Source organism: Beta vulgaris, chromosome 2 (assembly GCF_026745355.1).
Source record: "Beta vulgaris subsp. vulgaris cultivar EL10 chromosome 2, EL10.2, whole genome shotgun sequence".
NCBI lineage: Eukaryota > Viridiplantae > Streptophyta > Magnoliopsida > Caryophyllales > Amaranthaceae > Beta > Beta vulgaris.
In genome coordinates, this window is record NC_079203.1 from 15818620 (window position 1) to 15840948 (window position 22329).

At 36.9% G+C, this 22329-nt stretch overlaps 1 protein-coding gene and 2 long non-coding RNA genes across 5 annotated transcripts; 1 reads left to right on the top strand and 2 right to left on the bottom strand.

Annotated features, from left to right (window-relative positions):
• Nucleotides 1-323: 323 nt before the first annotated feature.
• Nucleotides 324-17031, bottom strand: LOC104887263 (DNA (cytosine-5)-methyltransferase DRM2). 3 transcript variants are annotated; one of them, XM_057392520.1, is made up of 11 exons: nt 16889-17031; nt 16693-16742; nt 16285-16327; nt 16037-16174; nt 14086-14177; nt 13944-13990; nt 5851-6069; nt 5499-5598; nt 4648-4748; nt 1154-1849; nt 324-1053 (listed from the first exon to the last, which is right to left on the bottom strand). In XM_057392520.1, exons 4-11 carry the CDS (start codon nt 16063-16065, stop codon nt 619-621), a joined length of 1719 nt encoding a protein of 572 aa, XP_057248503.1. In that variant the 5' UTR covers nt 16066-16174; nt 16285-16327; nt 16693-16742; nt 16889-17031; the 3' UTR covers nt 324-618. The 3 variants fall into 3 exon arrangements, with proteins under 3 accessions (XP_057248503.1, XP_010670174.1, XP_010670176.1); XM_010671872.4 differs by having other exon boundaries at nt 14086-14182; XM_010671874.4 differs by lacking the exon at nt 16693-16742 and having other exon boundaries at nt 14086-14182; nt 16889-17030.
• Nucleotides 9201-13936, bottom strand: LOC125494750 (uncharacterized). Its single transcript, XR_007271014.1, has 2 exons — nt 11008-13936; nt 9201-10923 (listed from the first exon to the last, which is right to left on the bottom strand). It is a non-coding gene; the product is annotated as an uncharacterized LOC125494750 (long non-coding RNA).
• Nucleotides 16737-17139, top strand: LOC130590338 (uncharacterized). Its single transcript, XR_008967966.1, has 2 exons — nt 16737-16944; nt 16994-17139. It is a non-coding gene; the product is annotated as an uncharacterized LOC130590338 (long non-coding RNA).
• The last annotated feature ends 5190 nt before the right edge of the window (nt 17140-22329 follow it).

Here is a 22329-nt window from a genome sequence, read left to right on the forward strand (position 1 = left end):
TCAAGGAGGTAAAGCCTTCTGATTGAATTAGTCCTTATCATAGTCCATTCGGTTTTGTCCGTTTCAAATCGAATTTTAATCACAAAATTTTACGGCAACAATATCATACCATGCACAATCTATTGCACTTTATGAGGAACAATGTGAATGTGCAGCGCTTAAGTTAATGATTAGTGGAATTGAAAAAGAATCTGTATCATCAATTGCCAATAGTCCAACATCAATCTATGAAGACAACACAATCTGTCACCCCCAAATGAAGCATTTTACACCAAATCTTTTGATTGCACATGATCTCTACAAGGAAAAAGAAAAAAAGAAGATTGAGATCCAACAAGTTTGCTGATGTGATAAGATTATTTCAAATAATTTCAATGTTACACATAGAATCTGCTTCTGTCCACACAAGAATACAGTGGACATGATAACCAAGGGCATAAATTGGTTAAAGTCCACTCTAGTAAATATTATTCCTCAGAATTCTATCAAAGCAATGATGATACTAACACTTAACTACGACCCTGAACGTTAAACAACTATTTTATCAGATTACTCTATTCGAGCTTAAATAGCCAGGGGCTTATAGAGTACATCTGGAAAAATGTAGATTACAATTGGTCATTGTTTCTTCCCCATGATACCCTTTACTGAGTCTAAGATACGGATATAATCGAAGAAAAGAGATGATTCCTTACCCTCGAGCCCATCCCTACTTACCCTATTACTACCTGCTAGATTGTTGCAAGGGCTTCCTCCAATAACCAAATCAAAGCCCCCAAAAGAACTTATTAGCTGCTCCAACCTATCATTAGTCAACTGCTGCACATCAGCAATATCTACCAAAATACCTTTTTGGTTAGTCTGTTCCCACCAACTCCTCTGAATATTTCTATTTACTTCAGCAATTTCCACTGAAACAACAGTTTTTAAAGGTATGCCCAGACGATGAAGAGCAACTTCAGCACCTCCTATTCCAGAAAAAAGAGAAAGCACTTTGATACCCTCTGGGAACAAATCTTTCAAGACGGAAAGGTGGTAGGCAACTGTATCAACCTGAAGTATGGAATTAAATTGAAAAGAAGATAACAAAAGGTCATACTTTACAACTAGAGAATTTAGGAACATAAACAAAAGAATATCGATCTTAGCATACCTGGAATGAGTTGCCAAGTGACTTAAATCGATCTGTTCTGCTTATTCCACCTCCCCTTGTGTGGTTTCTAGGAAAACCTAACAACATTTCTACTTCATCAGGTTCAAGGGGGGCAACCTTATTTCTCCCAACCCAAACAAGATTCCATTTCCTACATTCATCAAGCACGTACTTCTGAACATGGACAGGCGGGTCACCATCATAATCTTCAAGAGCCTTGCGGATCCTCTCTGTCAGCTTTGCACTACCAATTGCAGTTTGCAGACAGTTAAGCTTTGTTCTTATATCCCAATGTGGCCACCATTTCCTAGTCAAGGGCAATGCCTCATGGATGGAGCGAGGGGGAAGAGGAAGAAGTGGGAATCGGTTTTCTATTGGAAGGTTATGAATATATCCTCTCTTCCTTGCAGCAGCACAAAAGTACTTCGAATCAACAAATTCAGGTTCAACATCATACAAAAAACGGGAGATTGTGTCCCAAACTCCTTTAGGAGCAAGTGCCACATTTTCATAATAGAAGTACGGAGGAGCTAAGGCGGTCTCTGGTAATCTTCTATGAAAAGGAAGACTTGGCTCGGTAGGAACTCCAAACCCTATCATGGGTTTGGGAAGGCGAATCTGCTCTTCATCTTCAAAAAGCCCCTTTTGCTTCTTTCTCTTTAACTCGTACTCAAGCAGCTTCCTCTTCTTAAAAAGCTGCTTAAAACAATTTATAAGCATTATTAATTTTCCTAAAAAACACTGTTATGCATTGAGACATTGATAGAGGGAAGGGGTATTATTGAAAGTACAACATCATTAGTTTAGCTTGGAGAGAAATCAAGTTAGCTCTACGAATTAAGAGAACAGAATTATTGAGAGTTTGCTCTAGTTGTTAGCTTGGGGTTGTGTCAATTTACTCGAAATCTCGAATACTCTTTATCTACTTCTACCTTTTAATTTTCTGTGTTTTACTTTATTAATGAAAGTCATCATCTTCTTCCCTTAAATTCATTCGGTCAGATATTAGTTCATCAGCAACTTGTGCCAAGTCACTCGAATACTTGATATCCATCTTTTAATTTTCTGCATATCAGTTTACCAATGATAATTATCATCATCTTCACTTGAATCTATCTGCCCAGATTTCAGTTCATAACTTGGTTTCGGAGAACGCTTTTATGGGTGAAATATTGGCGCCTAGCCGTCTATTAACATGCCTCAGTTCATAACTTGGTTTCAGAGAATCCTTTGCTGGGTGAATTATTGGCATTTATTAACATCTCGCTCCGCTTCAATTCAGTGGAGCCGAAGCTCGCTGAGATCCGAAACTCCATCAAGCAGCATAGGTTGAGATCCGAGCAGAATTGCAAATCCACGAGCTCCCCATTAAATTCGTGTTTGAGCCCAGCCGCAACCCAGCCGCAAAAGAAGCTTTCGAGCTCCTCTCATTCTCGACAACAGCGCTTGTTTGATGAGATTGCTCGTATGAACCAGAAGTTGACCAAGTTCACGGAGAATCAAACTCATTTTCAAGCTAAGAGCTCTCCCAAGAAATCAAAGCCACCATCAATGGTGGTAGAGGAGAAATTCACCAAACCTAGGTTATCGAAATTGCTGGTCATGCTGCTGATGTAGAATAAGTGGTGTAAAAACAAGAGGTCCATGTGATTTTGGCAGTGACAGATCCAACTTTTTGGATCTAGCAAAGGGTCCGATGACTTTTTGTGGCTGAATGGAGGAGCTGATTTTAAGCATGGTGATTTTGATAGTAATAAATTTGGTGGTAGCGGTGTTCTTGCAGGTGTTACACCAGTGATGGACAACAAGGTTTTATCGGCAGTGGTACAGATGGTGGAGTGAGTCGAGGTCAAGGAAGCATTTTCTATTGGCAGCTCCAGCAGACCCATAGCCAGTAGGAGGACTGATTTTTGTGGTGGCTCAGGTGGTGGACCTGAGCTCATTGTTGGGAAGGTAGCCTGGACAGTGACGGGGGCTCAGACTCGTGACTTTGAGAAATTCGGTGGTGGACTAGGTGTAGGAATTGGTGAAACAATTGGAATTGTTGACCACGCCAGAAGGAGAGGAGGAAGAGAAGTTGAAGGAGGATCTATGGGTTGTGGATCTGGAGGTGGTCCTGGTCATTTCATCAGTGGGTTCATTGGTGGTGCTTGTCGCGGTACTGTTGGAGGAATTAATGCTGAAAAAGTAGGTTGCCAAAAAGGATAGAATCAGAATAGGGTGCCAAAGGTGATACTGAAGGAGAGCAGGGAATGTATGGGGAACTTCCTAGAAGGGCACAAGTGTAGGCCTTCTGATTAGAACCCCATTGTCTATCCTTCAAAACTGGCAAGACCTCTTACTGGTGTTTCTCACCCTGCGCCCACTACTTCCTCAGCCCAAAATTTAAACCCTGATTACCCCAACACCCGACTTAGACATCAGCCAAAGTCAATGATTATTAAACCCATCCATTTACTAGAACATGACATTCCTAATTTATTTAGTCCACAAAATGGCAGCCTAATCACCACCAACAAACTTAGGACGCCAGTTTCCTATGCCAAATCTTAGCCCCAATCCTCCACCAATACTTTTAATGCCCGATTCGACCCTTTCTCAATTCCCATGGCCCGCCACACCATTTTACTGAAATGAGGCATGGAAAAAGATCTATCCCCAATTCCACAAGAACCTCATCACACAAAATACCCCTTATCCGTTCAGCCCACTCAAGATAAATGATGAATAGCCAGTGCGTAACTTTACTAACACAACTCTTTGACCCAAACCCCTTGTCAAACACTCGACTCAATCTCCCAGCTCCCCAGTCAGTCTTACCCAAGATCTTTAAATGCATCACAGAAATCACTATGGTCATCCCACTTGATTATACAAGAACCAGTCTGTCACCTCTAACTTCAATACCCTTCCACGACCAGTTTCTAGATTTTCCACACACGTCTTGAGTCCACTACACTCAAACCAACAATCACCCAGGAGGAGCTTGAGCGGCTGTGGGAAAAGAGTTTCAAAGAGTACATGGAACAACCCTGTCAAGGCCGGAAATTCGGTGCTACTTCCAATCCACCTTGAGGATAAGACAGAAGTTTAAGTGGCCGGTAGTGTTATACATTGGGTATAGGTGAGGGGTAACATTAGAAGTACAACACAATTGGTTTAGCTTGGAGAGAAAGGAGGCGAGTTAGCTCTCAAATATAACAGAATAGAGAGATAAAGGCATGAAGAAAATATTAAGAGTTTCTTCTAGTTGTTAGCTTGGGAGTGTTCATGTCACTCGAATACTTGATATCGTTTAATTTTTTGTATTTCAATTTATATATAAATTTCATCATCTTCTTCCCTTAAATTTATCTGCCCATATTTCAGTTCATAACAACTTGTGTCAAGTCACTCAAATACTTGCTATCTATTTTTTCAAATTTCTGAACTTCAGTTTATAATTAATGAAGATCATCATCAAAGTTTATTAACAACTTGTGTCAAAACACTACCTTTGGTTGTTTTGGTGGATCAACATATGTACTATCAGATGCCCTCGCCATTTGAGCAGCACATAAGAAGTCAGCTAGTTCTTCAAGTGAGGAGTCTGGACCTACATGCAAAAAAGGTTGAAACAACTATTAGAATCACATGTGAAGAGGGGGGAAAAAAGAAGCCATGGTGCATCACAACACAAGTTAAGGTAACTATAAGGACCTCAACTTTGAAAAAGTTTAGGGTTAAGATCCTCAACCTTTTTTGTTTAGGGTTAGGGACCTGAAACCTAATAGTGTTATAACTCTGTTGACTTCTCAATATTTTACCTTAAAATAGAACAACATTTTCTTTTACTTGTTATTAGTACATATATTTCTAGACTCCTTTCTTTTTTCTTGATTGAGTGTCCAACCAATTTTTTACTTTTAACAATTAGGCTAATATCTTTGTCACATAACATTCCTAAACCTTTCATAGACTCTATTTCTTGATGAAGCAAAGAAAAAGTTTCAGGAAAAATGAAGACGAGTTTTCATTCCAGTTCACAATATAAACAATGAACATCTTTGCAAGACTTTTCAATCTCCACCATCTCTAAGTGTCATCTTAGGGTTTATATTACATACATGGTATTCTTGTTCTTGCTTGCTTGTTAGTTTGTAATTTGTTCATGCTTTGCCATATGGTGAGGAATTTATTTTTATATGTAGTTAGAAATCAGTTATCCACATAAAAAAGCTTGACTTTATCTGTTTAGGGTTAAGGATCTTTAAAGTCATCAAAACACATATTTACACAATCAAGAGATGTAAATAGAGAATACTATAGAGTACATAAAAGGTTCTACCGAGATTGTTGCACATACCACATCTTTCTATTGCTATTGAGACTTCTTCCACGGGATAACCCATGTCGGTCAAAAACAATAGTTTCTGCTCCTTTTCTGACAAAGGGCCAGATGTTTCCTGCAATCGACAATAAATATGTAGTTACAAGATCCTCAATCTCAAATAAAATAGTAACTTCATAATTCAATATTATACACCTTGAAATTATTTTTATGCCCCCGAGAACAAAGTAAACAATCATCATTATAATATAGCAACACTCAACACTATTGATGATTGACAAAAGAGGAATTTGGGAAAAATGCAAATTATATATTGCTACAGAAGTATACAAAGACAACATGGTACATGAGTGAATATGTGAGTCACCTCCATTCCAAGACAAGTATCTGAATCAGACAAATCCTCAGGGATATTTTCTTCATAATCTGAGGACCAGAAATCCGAATCAGCATCAGTCTTCTGATCAGAGTCAGCATTCTTAACATGACCAAACACGTCATTTATTCTCTCAGCAAAATCTCCATTTTGCTCTCTTGCTGAAGGCTTTTCAATATCTGGTCCATCTGAAGGAGAGCTTTCCAAGGCCTAATAATCAATAACAAGTCAATGCCAAATATAGAAAAAGAATGACTAAAGTTGAAGAAACATACAATAGAAAAATTCAATACATGACACAATCTTGCAAATCTGCCGACCATTTCATTGGATGAAGTCATAAATGATTATTCCAGGAACACAAGGAAATAAGCTGTGTGACCATCCTTCATATATTATGAGTGCAATGCAGGCAGCATTACAATGTCAGCATTTAAAATAACATAACTGCCTATTGTGTGACCATCCTTCATATATCATGAGTGCAATGCAGGCAGCATTACAATGTCAGCATTCAAAATAACATAACTGCCTGCTGTGTGAACTGTATCAAGGGGCTTTAGTCATGGCAGGTGCATCCTTAGCTCTTGTCCTACTTCAGTTTTGTTTAACAAGGTATACAATAAATCTTGGCCCTATCTTTTTACATGTTATAGCATTTACATGCAATACTATGAAAAGGTAGATTTTTTATAGCCCATTTATGTAATAGGAAAAATTGTCAAGAATAAGTCAACTTTTGCGTTGACCGCTTTTAATAAGTCAACCTTCATTTATTCCAGTAGCAAGTAAAGCTTGTACATGAATTAGCTTTTAACAAGTTTTTTTACTTATGACCTGAACAACCCCTACAATTTTGTTCAGTTTAAAGGTGTGTATTCTAGAACTCATTAAATTGTTCTCAGAACATATTTGCACTGCTTGAATTTTATAAAAGTTCCGTGAGAATCTTAAAACTGAACAAAATTGTAGGGGTTGTTCAGGTCATAAGTAAAAAAACTCGTTAAAAGCTAATTCATGTACAAGCTTACTTGCTACTGGAATAAATGAAGGTTGACTTGTCAAAAGCGGTCAACGCAAAGGTTGACTTATTCTTGACAATTTTTCCTATGTAATATGCAATTTATGAAGTAGGATATATAAAAATGACTGCATGGTTTAATCAGGACGTGTGCCTCTCTTGGTCTAGGTGTGTGCCTCCACGTCCATCCTCATGCCTAAGCTCCAAGAGCTTTAAGAGCACCTTACGTCATTCAACATTGTCCTGACCTCAAATATAATAGGTTTTTCAATGTAGGGAACAACTTGCTTGATAGAGAAAACGAGTTACCAGAGTCAAGAGAGGTATGAGGTAGCCTGTTGTAAGCAATGATTCTATATAATGATATAGTCTACACAATTTTAAAGATAGAAATACAAATACATGTCTTTTAACACACTGTCCTGAGCTCAGATAGAAATAATGAAATGAAGGGGCTCGCTTTGACCGTTATGTTCTGCTCTATATTCAAATCTCCGTCAATACCTCATTCCTCGCTGTAGGTCCATGATAATCTTTTGTCCGGGGCTATTTACAACCAGTGAATTAAGAATTCTCAGATGTACTAGCATTTTGCTATGCTACTAATAGTTGTACTTGCTCTGCCTTTCTGCCCAAGCCTGAGATTCATAGAATTTAATCTAGGAAACAGCTGCAAAGCATAGAAACCTAAGTCCAAAGAGGCAACTAGATTGTAAGCAGTAATTATAGATATGATACTGTGTACTCAATTGTCCATGACACACACACCCCTGAAGATGGAGATCAGAAGATAATAATATCTCATCAAAGTTCTCCAGGACTCTTAAGTGGATTCTTGGTCGTGGATAACAAATCTTTAGCACAAGTCATAAAAACTTTTCATGTTAGATGGCCAAATAAAATCCTCCAAGATGGCAAGAGCTTGCAATCCAATTGCGAATGGAACGAATAAGATGGTACAAACTATGCCGTAAACAATACACATGATAACATTGTAAACTTCAAGCTTTCTGGATAAGATGGTATGAGAGAAATTCAAAATAGGGAGAAATCTCAGAAAAGCACTCACACATAATCCTAACTTAAAATTGTCATGACAAAAGAAAAGCCACAAAAGAATATCAGCTACTGGTTGCCAGGCAAATTCTCAAGCCTTTTAATGGAAGAAGGAAGCAAAAAATTGCTCCTAATCAAGTTGTACACAAGAATTTCAAAAGAACTGAATACTTTTTTTTCTCTTATAGCAGTAGCTGATTTTCGATCATTGACCACTAAAGTGATACTAAGTTAAGACACTACAAACTAGTGGCTTGAATGAGAGTAATTCTATTTAAATATGCTGTAATAAGGACAATTTCAAGAATAAGGAGATTTGAGGTAAGCTGGGACTACGCTTAACAAACAACAAAATGCACAAGGCAACATTTACAATGGAAATTATTATAGACAGTTTTGAGAAAAGACATCACAATACACAACACTGCAATAGGGTAATATATTGGAAGTTCAAGATCATAGTAACTAATTTCTTTGTTTTACAAAATTCACAAGATTTTGTGTAGTTTATCTTTTCTTATTATTGTGCATATTTCTATGAGTACATGATTAGGTTTTCTTAATATGTTGTAATGAGATATATGAGAGAAAGACACCAAGGAGGTGTCACCCATGTACAATAAAGGTGCAAAGGACAAAACACTCAATCCCTTAAAAGAAGCAACTGCTATACATTTGTTTTTACGAAATGCAACTCTAAATCTTTCTGCATTGTATTAGAAAGTCAAGTATCCTTCAGATCCTATGACTGTAATACTTGACTCTAACTATACAATCACCTCATAAAAAGGGAACTTAAAAACCTTGATGAGGGGATAAGATTTCTTGGTCTAACTTATAAGAACCAATTTTTATTGTATACATTCTTATTTAATTTGAGGAAGCAAAGAAAGTCAATAAGACGATTGTCCTCAACATAACAATGAAAAAGGAGATAGAGCATTGAAACCTAATTAACGAAACCATAACCAAATCCACTATCTATTCTGATTTCTTGTGTAATGCCTCAGCTCAAGTGCACAGGCAGCTCAACGCACCTAAGCTGTTGACATAAGCAACGCACAACAGGGAGAATCAAGGAAAAGGCTGCCAGACAGTTAGAAGGGTTGTGATTTTGTTAATACGTCATAGTTAATTACAAGGGTCAGAGAATGCCAATCAAAGGGGGGACGCAATAGCATGTGGCGGCATCTGATTATTGAAAGGAATACTTGGCTTGGCAGAGTAGGGATCCTCTGGGATTGTTCACCATTTTTGTATTTCATTAGTTTTCTTCTTAATACAAAATCCTTCCTCTTCTCTATTCCCTATATCTCTCTTTAATTCTTCTATTTCTTATCTTTTTTTTTTTTTGAAGGGAAACGGTGAAACCTTCTATTTCTTATCTGATTAGTGCTGAGTCATAGCTGTTCTTTCCCGAATTGCTTGAGGTGCTCAGAGTTCATCATACTTGACAACCTTTCTTTAAGAATAAAGCTGAAAAACACAAGTGTCAAGATCATTTTTTTGGTGATACAAGACACATACAATTTCTCAAGAAAACCGTTGGAATTTCTTCATCCTCGTTGCCAAATAAGAGAAACGCCACCAAGCTAATCAAGATCTTGACTACCCATTCAAGAAGAAACACGACCACCTTCCTCACCACTTTCCAAAGAATTAATATAAGATTTGACTGAAACTATTCTCCATCAATTTTGTATCAAGAGGGGGATTCTATCCAAATAGGTCGATAGATCAGGATTATTTTATTTATTTGTGACTGGTAATCACTCCATGATAACTATGAAGTCATTATCAAATTTCATAGAGTAATATGTACTATTCCAAAATACATTAGCCTCACGGTCTTACCAGTTACCACCACCAACCATACTCTTTAAGCCCTAATCACAATTTTGTAGGTCATCTTTGACCTTGCAGATTGGCCGGCAGATTTCATCTTTAACTCGAATGAAAGGTGTCAACATTTACAGACATAAAAAAGTGAAACCTGTCAAGCAATTTTGGCAATTCAGATCAACATGACCGCCAATTTAGACGCCAAAAGTTTCAATCAGAATCAAGCACCCCATTTGCAGTTTCCAGTCCCGGAGTCTGTTATAACAGTTACATACTATTCATCTCCCAGTTATGCAGAATGTATTTCGTTTCCAGCTTGTGTATTTCTGTTTCACTCCTTAATCAAGTCGATAATCTCTTAGGAATGCTGCATATTGACATCCTACACTTACAATTTTTTCAGTTCATCGAATTGAAAAATCGCTTGGGTTTATTGCCTAGAAGTGGTATCATCAGCTTACATAATATGCACTACTTAGGATTTATCAGTTTCCTATTAGTCTTTTATGAGAGATTGAGGTGTGCCTATTATGTAAACCTTCCCAAATATATTACTCGCTCACCTTTTGACTCAGAAGGTGAAACCTCTATAATCTAGTGGAAGAATTTCATAGATTCAATCATACACTAACATTTTCACCAGCATTAGGAAGAAGGTAAAAGGAAGTTTAGTTGAACGAAGTGAGAAGAGGAATAAAGGCGTTGTTTTGTTGACATCGTAAATCAAGGGTAGTCTAATTTCCTAGGAAGCTAGAACTAGAGAGGTTGTATGATTGACATGAGCATATGAAGTGGAACTTCCTAGGAAGTTCTACTCCCCACAATACAGGGGAAGTTGCTTACCTACCCACCCTCCCCCTAGGTAAGTAAAACTTCCTACGGAAATTCCAACTTCTTACGCTCAAGCAATAATATTACTTAAAACCCAGGAAGTGAAACTACATAGCAATTGCAAAAACAAGGGAAGTATAACTTCTCAAGTTCAACCAAACAACACCTAAGTGACAAAACCAAGGCTAATGGCTGAAGTTCTACAGTGCAGACCAAGTAGGGAGAAAAGAAGTTGACACGACACAAATCCCTTGCAGCAACAATTCAGGCCAATGTCCACTGCTGCTGCTATTATTATCTCTGCTACTCCAGCTCTACAACAGGAGAAGAGCCAAATATGTAAGATGATTCACATAATTTTCAAAATAAGACAAAGAAAATGGATGAACTGCTGCAACCTTGTCCATCAGAAGAAGGTTCTGAAAACGAAGCTTATTTTATCAAGATTTCAATGCTCAAGTCTCAACCGTGAACCTTCAATGGATCTTTTTCCGCAAAGTTCGTCTACACGGTTAAATGAATCCGATTTGCACCTTACATGTTGTGAACTATTCAGTATTCACCCTCATTTCCACTGCTTCAGAGATGCACTGACTCATTCTTATTACTTTGGAAAGTCATGGTTTATGAAGCGCGAGGACACCTACTAGACGCGTCCCCTGGACGGAGATCATACGAAGATGGCATGGAGACATCCATAAAAACGTCTCCAAAATCTCGGGGATGTCACAAGAGGAGGACGGCAAGGAACTTCTTGGGGACAGTCGTTGAATCTCACGCGGTATCCGCACCTATTGACCCATATTTTTATTTCAAAAAGGAGAATAATAAAAAGAAGGAAAAACATGATCAGTGATTGACTTACACCTAGGGCAACTATTCCTCGGCTTCTTCTACCTATCTAGTTCACCTTATTCTCTAATACTCTGTGAACACTGATCTCTCCCTTCAAAATTCAATTACATGGCTGCTGATTTGTACTTTTATCTTTGTATCATGTTATACTTCTCTTTGGACTTCTACCTTTTGTTCTTTCATCTTTCGGCATGCTGTTCGTTCTATATATGGTATCAAGGTTATTTTTCCTATCAACTTGGTGGCCTGATGTTCTTGACTTCTTGTTTATTTGAAAATTCTGACCGTAGTTTTTTTCTGATAATCTATTTTATCTTTATCAGAATGTTTCCCAACCCGCCTTTAGAATTAAAAATTTTCCATTTTCTGTTCCCATCCCTGTACCCATTTACGTTCGGTACCCAACTCGATCTCCTTACGTCATGGTTAGCTTCTATATAAGAGGAAGAGAATGATGCAGAATAAATGGAAGTTCAATGTCAGTGAAAACGTGATTGTTAAAAAAAAATTGAGTGCCTGTTGATTGCAATTAGGAAACTAGTTATAAGTAATATTAGACTGTTTTCTTATTCTCCAATTAGAGTGTAAGGTATAGATACCACTCCATATATAAAAATATTTTTCCAAAATTTGCAATAGATAAATTGCATATAGATTTTTAAATGGAGACATTGTCCGTCAGGAGTATATGCTTGTGGTTAAGTGTTCCGAGTACGAGGAAGACCTAACAAAACACTGCAAGCAGGTCATCGCCTCACTGAAGACATAATCCTTGATAGTGGCATCAAGTGACAGAAAACATCTAGCATCTGTTTTTCTAATTTTTCACCTTTTCCTACTCGTTCTAGTTCTATGAAATCTTCTTATGTCCCTTGTTACTTCTACATGCCGTCACTTTCTTGTGCACAGGCAGCATGGCCCATTTTTCGCACTGTTTTTCCTCAATGACTTTGATGTATCAATACTACTACATATTAATATAACTACTCTTTCTTTTAGATTTTTTTCCTAGTTAGCTTTTGCAATCAGTTCTATTACTATTGAATCTCATTTGACTTTCTAACTAAAATTTCCTTATTCTGTTCTAATCTATCTCATTTCCTCTTGTTTTCTCCAACTTAATTCTATTTTTGGATGAGTAATATTAAATTCTTATCGAATACTTGATCACCTTGAAAGTATTGGAGCAGAAGAAGACAGATCTATAAGGCACTTAAATTATGAAAATTGTAGACAAAATACAAAGGGTACTTACCATTTCACAGACAATTTACACAACGATATCTTTTCCAATTATACCAGAGCCAGAGACCAACTATCTACATCCACACACATGCAAATTCAAAGACATGAATTCGCTTCCCATAGTATCTTATACTTGGACAACTTTCATGCTTCATCCTGTCCTTGAGTAACCATATATTGGCATCTGCTCAATCTTCTGGAGTTTATAAGATACAAGTATACAACCTCTCTTTGCGGTAGAAATAAGGTATTTAAGGTATTTTGTTGAAATGCAATTTTTAAACAAAAATGCAGTCTCATTCCCAACTACTGACGTCTGCCAAAGTCCAAGAACAGCATACATGCACATTAATATCTAAAGAAACGAAGCACATATCTTAGATAATCTTGTAAAAGTTATTTATCAGGCTTCGGTCTTCTCTACACGATCCTCAATATCAAGCATCTTTTTTTAGCTTCTCATCGAAAATACTTCTCCAATGTACAACAATGTTTCTTTCTCAAGGGTCAGAGCAGTCTGAGGTGACAAGATTTACCACTAGAGCCCAGCCACCTTGGCCTCCCTATTGCTGCTGCTAATGCCGGAGGTCGTTTGAGGATATTAACCTCTATGAACTAACTACTTTAAAGAAAATATCCAAACCACATATCGTTTCTGACCTCTTTTGGAGATAACAAATATTATGCACTTTAGAGTATATTATGATGTTAAATCACCTTTCTAGACAAAAACAATAGACCATAACTACAATATGGGATATCCATATATCTTTCTAGACTCTTTAAGAGAATGAAGGAATATTATACACTTTCAAATACTTCATATCATGATCATGGTGTCAAAACAAGGCCGCATCGTATCATTTCACCTTTATCTACCCACCGACACTACCGGCATCATAAAGGTGTAAAAAAAACGCGTTTTAGGTGGGTTCGAGGGATATCTCATGGTCTGAGCGATATTTGGCCGTACAACAACTGCATCATCCTTGTTCCCCATCACCGTGACCGTTACCGCGATCATGACAGAAACCGCATTTTCGAACTATGATCATGATATCAAATCACAAATGCAAGAGGCCATAATTTGAAATAGGACTAACGGACCAAACTTTAGCCACGATATAAAAAAAAAGTAGCATAATTGGAACAGAAATGTCATATCAAGTCTCATAATCTGTTATAATTGTAAACAAAACAAAAAAGATAGAGATGAGGGTGGTCATTTACTAACCGAATAAGTAAGAAGAGCATTTAGAATGGAGTCCATATTCCCTTCTCCTGCTCAGATAAAATAAATCAATGATAAAAGATGATTAGGAAGTTGAACATCATGGAAGCATGATTTAATACATCAAATTAAGGGGAAATTTCACCATTTTCCTCGATTGCTTTGGCGACCAAATTTTCAGAGAAACCTGCTCCAACAAAATGGCGAAACAATGTCGAGGAAGGCCCGGAAGAGGAACTTCCCTTTAAAATAACATAAAAAAAATAAGAGAGACATGGATTTTAAGCTTAGCAGACAACAGATATCTTAGCAAACTAGAATTTAAAGATTATTGAAGAAATGCCTATGTTTTGTGGGAACAAATAGACAGATTATGCTTATGTAACCAGGAAACCTCCCATTCTCTCACACATTTGGGACTGAAATCAACAAAGAAATCATGTTGTACTTTGTATTAACTGTTCTTTACAAATTAGTAGACCATCACACATTGTTTTGTGATAAGAACATTACAAGACGGCATAAAGCATGTACATAAAATTTTAACCATAATAAGAGAAAATCAGAAAAGGAACATTGTCCCCTGCAGATCTATCTATCAAATTTCCAACACAAACATACTACGCAAAGTGCTAGTAGCAAAATACTTTAACCTTCGAAAAGCTTAATTGATTGACTAGAGAATAGAATCAATTACATATCCTCAAAATGATTTTCCATGGGTTACATGATAATACTTCAAAATTTTATTTCATCTTGGCATCCTATCTACCCTCTTATCCCGTACCATCAATAGAAGCACACCAAGTAATTGATTAACTAGAGAATAGAATCAATTACATATCCTCAAAATGATTTTCCATGGGTTAGATGATAATACTTCAAAAACTCATTTCATCTTGGCATCCTACCTACCCTCTTATCCCATACCATCAATAGAAGCATACCAAATAATTGAATGACTAGAGAATAGAATCAATTACATATCCTCAAAATGATTTTCCATGGGTTATATGATAATACTTCAAAAATTCATTTCATCTTGGCATCCTATCTACCCTCTTATCCCATACCATCAATAGAAGCACACCAAATATTGGAGTCTACAGCAAGCTTCACTGCATTCTCTAGCAGAGCAGCTTTTAGATACATTGTCTAAAACCTGTTTCTCAAGACCCAAAGATTAACAAAACTAATCCTTTCATCATCAGCACTATAAACCAAATAGAATCACTCACTTTCTCAATTTGGATTCTGGACTACCAAACAATTCTACAAACTGGTAATCATAGAGGCACCACAATCATGGTGGCATAAACATACTCGCTGCAGCTAAACATTGCCCTCAACCCTAGTGACTGGCAATATAAGCACAAACTAGACATCTAAAAATTACAGTATGAAAGGCACTTGTACATAGAAAATTTATCAAATAAAGATCTAGAAGATGATAAAGAGATAAATTGCCACGCCACTACAAATACTCCTGCATGCACATTGTTGGTAGAACATGTTGTACGTTGCTCTTTTGAAACGAAACCATATTGAAAGAATATTATAGCATAACACTTGGGGCTCATATAGCCAAATATAAGTCAACTAATACAGAATGCTGAGTTTCAAAGGTAGTCAATGTTTTCATGCAAAATCAAAGTGTTGCACTTGCTTAAGTTACACAAAGGAAGTCGGTCAATCAAAAGGAAATTTTGTTTGTTACAGCATCTCATTATGATTTATTTATACAGATATCTGTCCTGTAAAGGGATTACAGATTACAATAGTACACACATAAAAAAAACACAGGCAATTTTTGTGCTCAAAAACTGAGAGGCTTTCAATGATTTCAGAATCAAAAATTGCCAGATTTTATGAACTAAAACGAAAGAAGACATAGAAAAGCAGATTTTTATTCCAAATGCTGTCAATACTCTTTCCCAACAAAAAGCGCTTTGGATACAAACAGACATTCCTCTATATAATACAGTTACTAAGTCCGCTATGTGAGAACTTCGAGTTGCATACATTTAAAAAGTTCTTTAACTCGTACTTACCCAGTCTAGTTAGCAAAATTATACACGACATATAATATTACTCACCTCAGCCGTACCAGTAAAGGCTCCTGCATGGAGGGTAGTCAAAGACGAGCCAGAATCAAAAACTTCTTTCTCTTTCTCTAGCTCATCATCACTACTCCAGCTAAAATTATCACTTCCATTGTCAGAGAGGTTCCCAGTCTACACATTTACAGAGGTTCGTTTACAGTACCTTTCTATAATTACGCAAATTATAAAAATAAATCTAACTCGGACAGCAGTAAATTGAAAAAGGGGGAATCATATAATACCATCTTTTGTACAATGCAGTTCTGCGCACTTCAAAACTGTCAACTGCAGATTATAATAAAAAATTATATATACTTAAATATACCAACACCATAAAAAGGAAGCATATAAAGATGTCCATATTTTGACCCACAAGCATAATTAATATCGGATATACATTTTGCTTATAAATAAAGCAGAATTAAGCAGAAGCATTGTTTGGTAATAAATTCCTGTTAAAATTCAACCTCCACTAAACCCTAAATTCAACACTAATTCATTTTGAAACGAACTCCCAATTTTTCCAGTAATTAACAAAAACAACAGAAAACATAGAAACAAAAAATTGCCTCAAATCAACTACAGCAATTATAAGCAAACAACAATGTCAGAAAAATAGCAGCGGTTTGAGACGTTTCAAATTTACCAACCTGCAATGTTTATGAGAAATTTCTCCCTGAAATTTATTGCATGTCACAATCTGCAAATTTTTCAATGAACACACCAAATTTGGACTAGAAAATTACCATAATTACAAACTTCAAAAACTTAGGTTGTTCAAAAAGTAATCAAAGAATCCCCAATATCTAGTGAGAAAAACCAAAAAAAAAAAATGGAAGAAATTACCTGAATGAAATTGATGGATCTGCATGTGAAATCGACATGTTTATTTTGTTTGTGAGGTGAAATTTATTAGGAGAGTGAAATCGACATGTTTATTTTGTTTGTGAGGTGAAATTTATTAGGAGAGAGAAAGTTGCAGATCAAAAAAATTCCTGTGTTTGAGCACACTCCCTATTTGATTCCTATATGAACTCAGAGAATCTAGAGAAAGACGTTGATTCTCAGCTGATAAAAAGACTCTGAAATTCACAAAGGGGGCAAAAATAATACGTGGGTGTTGGGACTTTTTTGTAATTTTACAAAATAATAGTATGATTATTTCCATTTTTATGGCAAGAAATTAAAGTAAGTGATGGTATTGGTAGGTCCATGTTAAAAAAAAAAAAAAAAAAAAACAGAAAAAGTGATGGTAGGTTGGGTAGGTAGGGTTGTGGGCTTGTGGAGTTGTTATTGACGATTCTTGTTAGATTTGTTTTAAAATGTAATGTAATTTTATATTACAATGTTATAAAGAAAACTAATATTGATGATCTAACTATAATTGGTTTTATAATAATTGTAAATATTGATCAATTGACGAGTTATTGGCTCAAGAATTATACTTGTTTATTTATGAAATTAATGTGAAATTAACTGCATATGTATATAAGTTTTCATGGTTGTTGTGACTTATGGGATTTATGTCTGGTAACTTCAAAAATTTTGTTTGAATTAAAATGGAGATATGAATCATATATGAATTTAGATTTCAAAATTTCTTTAATGATTTCAAAAGTTTTTATTTTTGTCAATTTTCTATGTAGTTAGTTCTCTCTACTCTTAACTCCTCTCTCCTCTTGGTTCTTTCTTTTTTTCTATTACTGTAGAGAAAACAATTCGGAGAAGGTCGTCCAAGTTCATCAACGCTAGCAAAGACTTGTCATTGCTTTTTTGTTGTGAGTTCTTGTCGAGTTATACAACTCCTTCTGCTCTGAAATTCATTTGCTTCTCATATTGCTAGTGAGAAGGATTAAGAGCCATTATTCTTTTAGTTATTTTTTCTTCGCCCAAACTCATTTGCCTCTCTTATTGTTAGAGTATCAAAAGAAATGCATAGTTCATCATATATGTTGGTTCTCTTTATTAGTTAACTGTTAGTCGTCCAGACATAGCTTTTAGTGTTGGTTTGTGTGCTAGATTTCAAGGAGTCTCATTTTATAGCAGTAAAAAGAATTCTTAAATATCTCAAAGGAGCAGATGATCTTGGACTTGTATATCCAAGAAGTGACACATTTGAGTTAAGAGGATATGTCGATGCTGACTATGCTGGGATCTTGTAAATAGGAAAAGCACCTCATGTATGGTTCAATTTAATTTCTTAGTCATAGTATACTTTCTTGGAGTACCAAGAAAAAAAACTCGATTGCTTTATCCATTGATGAAGCAGAATATGTAGCTACTGTTGCATGTTACTCTCAAATGCTTTTGATAGAACAACAACTCGGTGACTACGGAATAAACTTTAATTATGTTCCTATTTATTGTGATAATACAAGTGTCATTAGTATTTCAAAGAATTCAGTGTATCATTCAAGAGTTAAGCATATACATATCTAACATCACTTTCTAAAAGAAAATGTTGGAAAAGGTCTGATTAAACTTGAATTTTGTCAAACTAAAAATCAGATTGTTGATATACTAACCAAGCTACTACAAAGAGATAGATATGAAAACAAGGCTTGAGTTAGGTTTAATAAAACTTAAGTAATTGTTCTTATTCCAATCCCCCATGTCTGAATTGGTTTGTCTTACTCTATGTGATATTAAGTGACTATGATTAATTGCCTAAGACCATTGCAAATTAAGATGGTCAAAACATAAAAATGGATTCAAAGGAATAAACCCACTCACAAATGTCACATAATATTCCCTTTATTGTTCCTAAAGTCATAGACGAAACATGCATGATTTGAAGAATGTTGATAATTGATCAGGAGGTTGATACAGGCATGGAAGAAAAGGAACTGATACTAAGTCGTCAGGAAATGCGTGGCATAAATGATTTCATAATTCATGGATTAGGGTTGGCGCAAGGACATTGTTGTCTAGCTAGAGTATAGATAATTTTATGTTTAAAAAGATAAACATGCTGTTCATGTTATCTTTAGGAGTAGGAGTAATAATAATTAAAGTAGGATAAGTTAAATTACTAGGAGATAAACCTAACTAATCCTAGTTGGATTAGTATAAGCTGTACCCTATATAAGGGATGAGTTATTTTCAATAAAAGGTAGATTAGAGTTTTGATTTTGCTAACGAATTCACTCGGCATTGTGAATTGATTAATGAGTGGTGGTTCAATACTCATCTTCATTGTTTAGCTTTTGTGATCGAGTGTTTCTCATAAAAGTATAAACACCCTTAGTGAAGTTGTCGAGTGTTCCAACTAAACTAAGAATCCGAAAATTATAACTTGTGAGTGTTCCAAGTTCATAATTTCACATATCCATAACTTAGTCTTCAAGTACTCAGATTAAGTTATATATCAAGTGGTATCAAGAGCTTTGGTTTAGGCGACAAACATCATGGGAGATAACGATGCAGCGAATCAGATTATCCCACGGGATCCATTAATTGAAGCCTTAGCGCAACAAACAGCAGCATTGCAAGAGATGGTCACGCAATTGACCCTCAAGGTTATCAACCACGAATCCAGGAATAACAAGAACGATAAAACGGATGATGATCGTGGACTTAAATTCGAAGTAAGTGATTATGATGGCCAAGGTGAACCCGAAATCTATCTTGATTGGGAGTTGGCTTTAGAAAGATTCTTCGAATACAAGGGAACTAGCAACGAAAAACAATTCAAGATTGCAGTGGCGAAATTAACAAAATACGCAGCTTTATGGTACGTAAACGTGAAAAAACAACGTAGCAGAGGGGGAAAGAAAAAGATCGAGACTTGGGAGAAATTAAAGAAGGTACTAAGGCAAAGGTTCGTCCCCAATAATTATCAGCAATCTTTGTATGTGAAACTAGCCACGTTGAAGCAAGGCGCGAAGAGCATTGCGCAGTACATAGAGGAATTCGAGAAATTGTCGATCATGTGTGATGTTGAAGAAAGGGAGGAACAAACTATGGCTCGGTTCCTAGGTGGCTTAAATTACGAGATCCGTGACAAGGTAGAGCTGCAACCCACCCTATCGTTTCATGAGTTCTGTAAACTCGCAGCAATGGTAGAATCACAAGGAAAAAGAACACCAAACAAAGCCTTTTCGAATACATTCGCTACGCCATCCAAACAAACGCCAATATCCATGGCCTCGGGCGCGAACAAAAGCGAGGATAAGATGTCTTCCAACATGGATAAGGATAAAGGGAGGAAGGAGGCCACCTTGGACGACGGCACACCCAAGATACAATGTTTTAAATGCAAGGGTTATAGCCACTACAAGAGAGAATGCCCAACGGCTCGGGTTTTATCATTACGAGATGTACGTGAGATTGAAGATTTCCAAAACGAGGGAAAGGATGAGGTGGACCGTGATCAAGAATGCAAACCTGAGAGCAGTGACGAGGAGGACGAGGGACAGAACAATTTGGTTTTAAGAAGGGTGCTACACTCGAAATCTGTAGATGAAACGCAGCGGGAAAACATTTTCCACACACGGTGCAAGGTGAATGACTCGCGTGTAAATTAATAGTCGATAGGGGAAGCTGCGCCAACGTCGTAGCTGCAGAGCTCGTGACAAAACTACAACTATCAACCACGAGACACCCTAAACCATACAAGCTTAAGTGGATGGATGAGGATAATGAAGTCTCGGTGAGGAAGCAGACATTAATCAACTTTGCAATTGGAAAGTATCGAGACGAGGTATTATGTGACATTGTACCAATGGATGCGTGTGATATCTTGCTGGGGAGGCCGTGGCAATATGACAGGAAGACCATCCACGACGGAGAGGCTAACACTTATACGGTCACACAAGGGGGAAAAACTAGAATATTACTACCATTACACCCTAGTGATATCAAGGCCACAAAAAGGAATACCACTAAGGAAAGTAAGAAAATCATGTACGTCAATAGGAAACAATTTGAGAAGGAATTCCACCACCACCAGCTGGCCTATGTTCTCATAGCCAAGGAAATAAAATCATTCACCAATGTGGATAATCGTAAGTTGCAGGAATTATTACGAGAATTTGAGGGAGTCTTCCCCGATGATTTACCTCAAGGATTGCCACCCATAAGAGGAATTGAACATCAGATTGATTTGATACCTGGGGCATCCATACCCAACAAACCGCCATACCGATGTAACCCCGAAGAAACAAAGGAAATGCAGAAGCAGATAGATGAGTTGATGGAGAGAGGATATGTTCGAGAAAGCATGAGCCCCTGTGCAGTACCTACACTTTTGGTACCAAAGAAGGACGGGACATGGCGCATGTGTATTGATAGTCGAGCCGTCAATAACATCACTATAAAATACAGGTTCCCTATTCCACGATTGGATGATTTATTAGACGAACTAAGTGGCGCCAAACTATTCTCGAAAATTGATCTTCGAAGTGGATACCATCAAATTCGAATGAGGGAAGGGGATGAATGGAAAACCGCTTTTAAAACAAAACATGGCTTGTATGAGTGGTTAGTGATGCCATTTGGATTAACGAATGCCCCAAGTACTTTTATGCGGTTGATGAACGAAGTATTTCGCCCTTTTATTGGCAAATTTGTGGTAGTATATTTGGATGATATTTTGGTATACAGTGGAGGTGAGGATGAGCACCTAGGGCATCTACGTCAAGTGTTTGAGGCACTACAGAAGCAGAAGTTATGCCAAGCTCGAAAAGTGTGATTTTATGCAGCAAAAAATCGGCTTTCTAGGCTATATTGTGACGAACAAGGGTATAAAAGTGGATCCTAAGAAGGTCGAGGCAATTGCTTCATGGCCAATACCAACTACAGTCACACAGGTACGTTCCTTCCACGGTTTGGCATCGTTTTATAGGCGATTTATAAAAAAATTTAGCACTATTATGAGCCCAATCACGGAATGCACCAAGCACGGCAAATTCACATGGACGCAACAAGCACAGAAGGTGTTTGAATTGATGAAGGAGAAAATGTGCAATGCGCCCATACTAGCATTGCCAGACTTCGCGCAACCTTTCGAAGTCGAATGTGACGCAAGTGGAACGGGAATTGGCGCGGTACTCACACAAGGAGGTAAACCAATCTGTTATTTCAGTGAGAAATTGAATAGTAGCAAGTTAAACTATTCCACGTACGACAAGGAATTTTATGCTATGGTGCTTGCCTTAGACCATTGGAGCCACTATCTCAAACCTCAGGCTTTCATCTTGCATTCAGACCATGACTCATTACGGCACATTAATAGCCAACAAAAATTAAATACAAGACATGCCAAGTGGGTTGAGTTCCTCCAATCC

Excerpts from the sequence above, each read along its gene's own strand:
- LOC104887263 (XM_010671872.4), bottom strand. Across the intron at positions 5,599-5,850 it reads ATACTTGTCTTGGAATGGAG|GAAACATCTGGCCCTTTGTC; the intron begins GTGACTCACATA and ends TGTCGATTGCAG. Across the intron at positions 1,850-4,647 it reads ATCCACCAAAACAACCAAAG|CTTTTTAAGAAGAGGAAGCT; the intron begins GTAGTGTTTTGA and ends TGTTTTAAGCAG.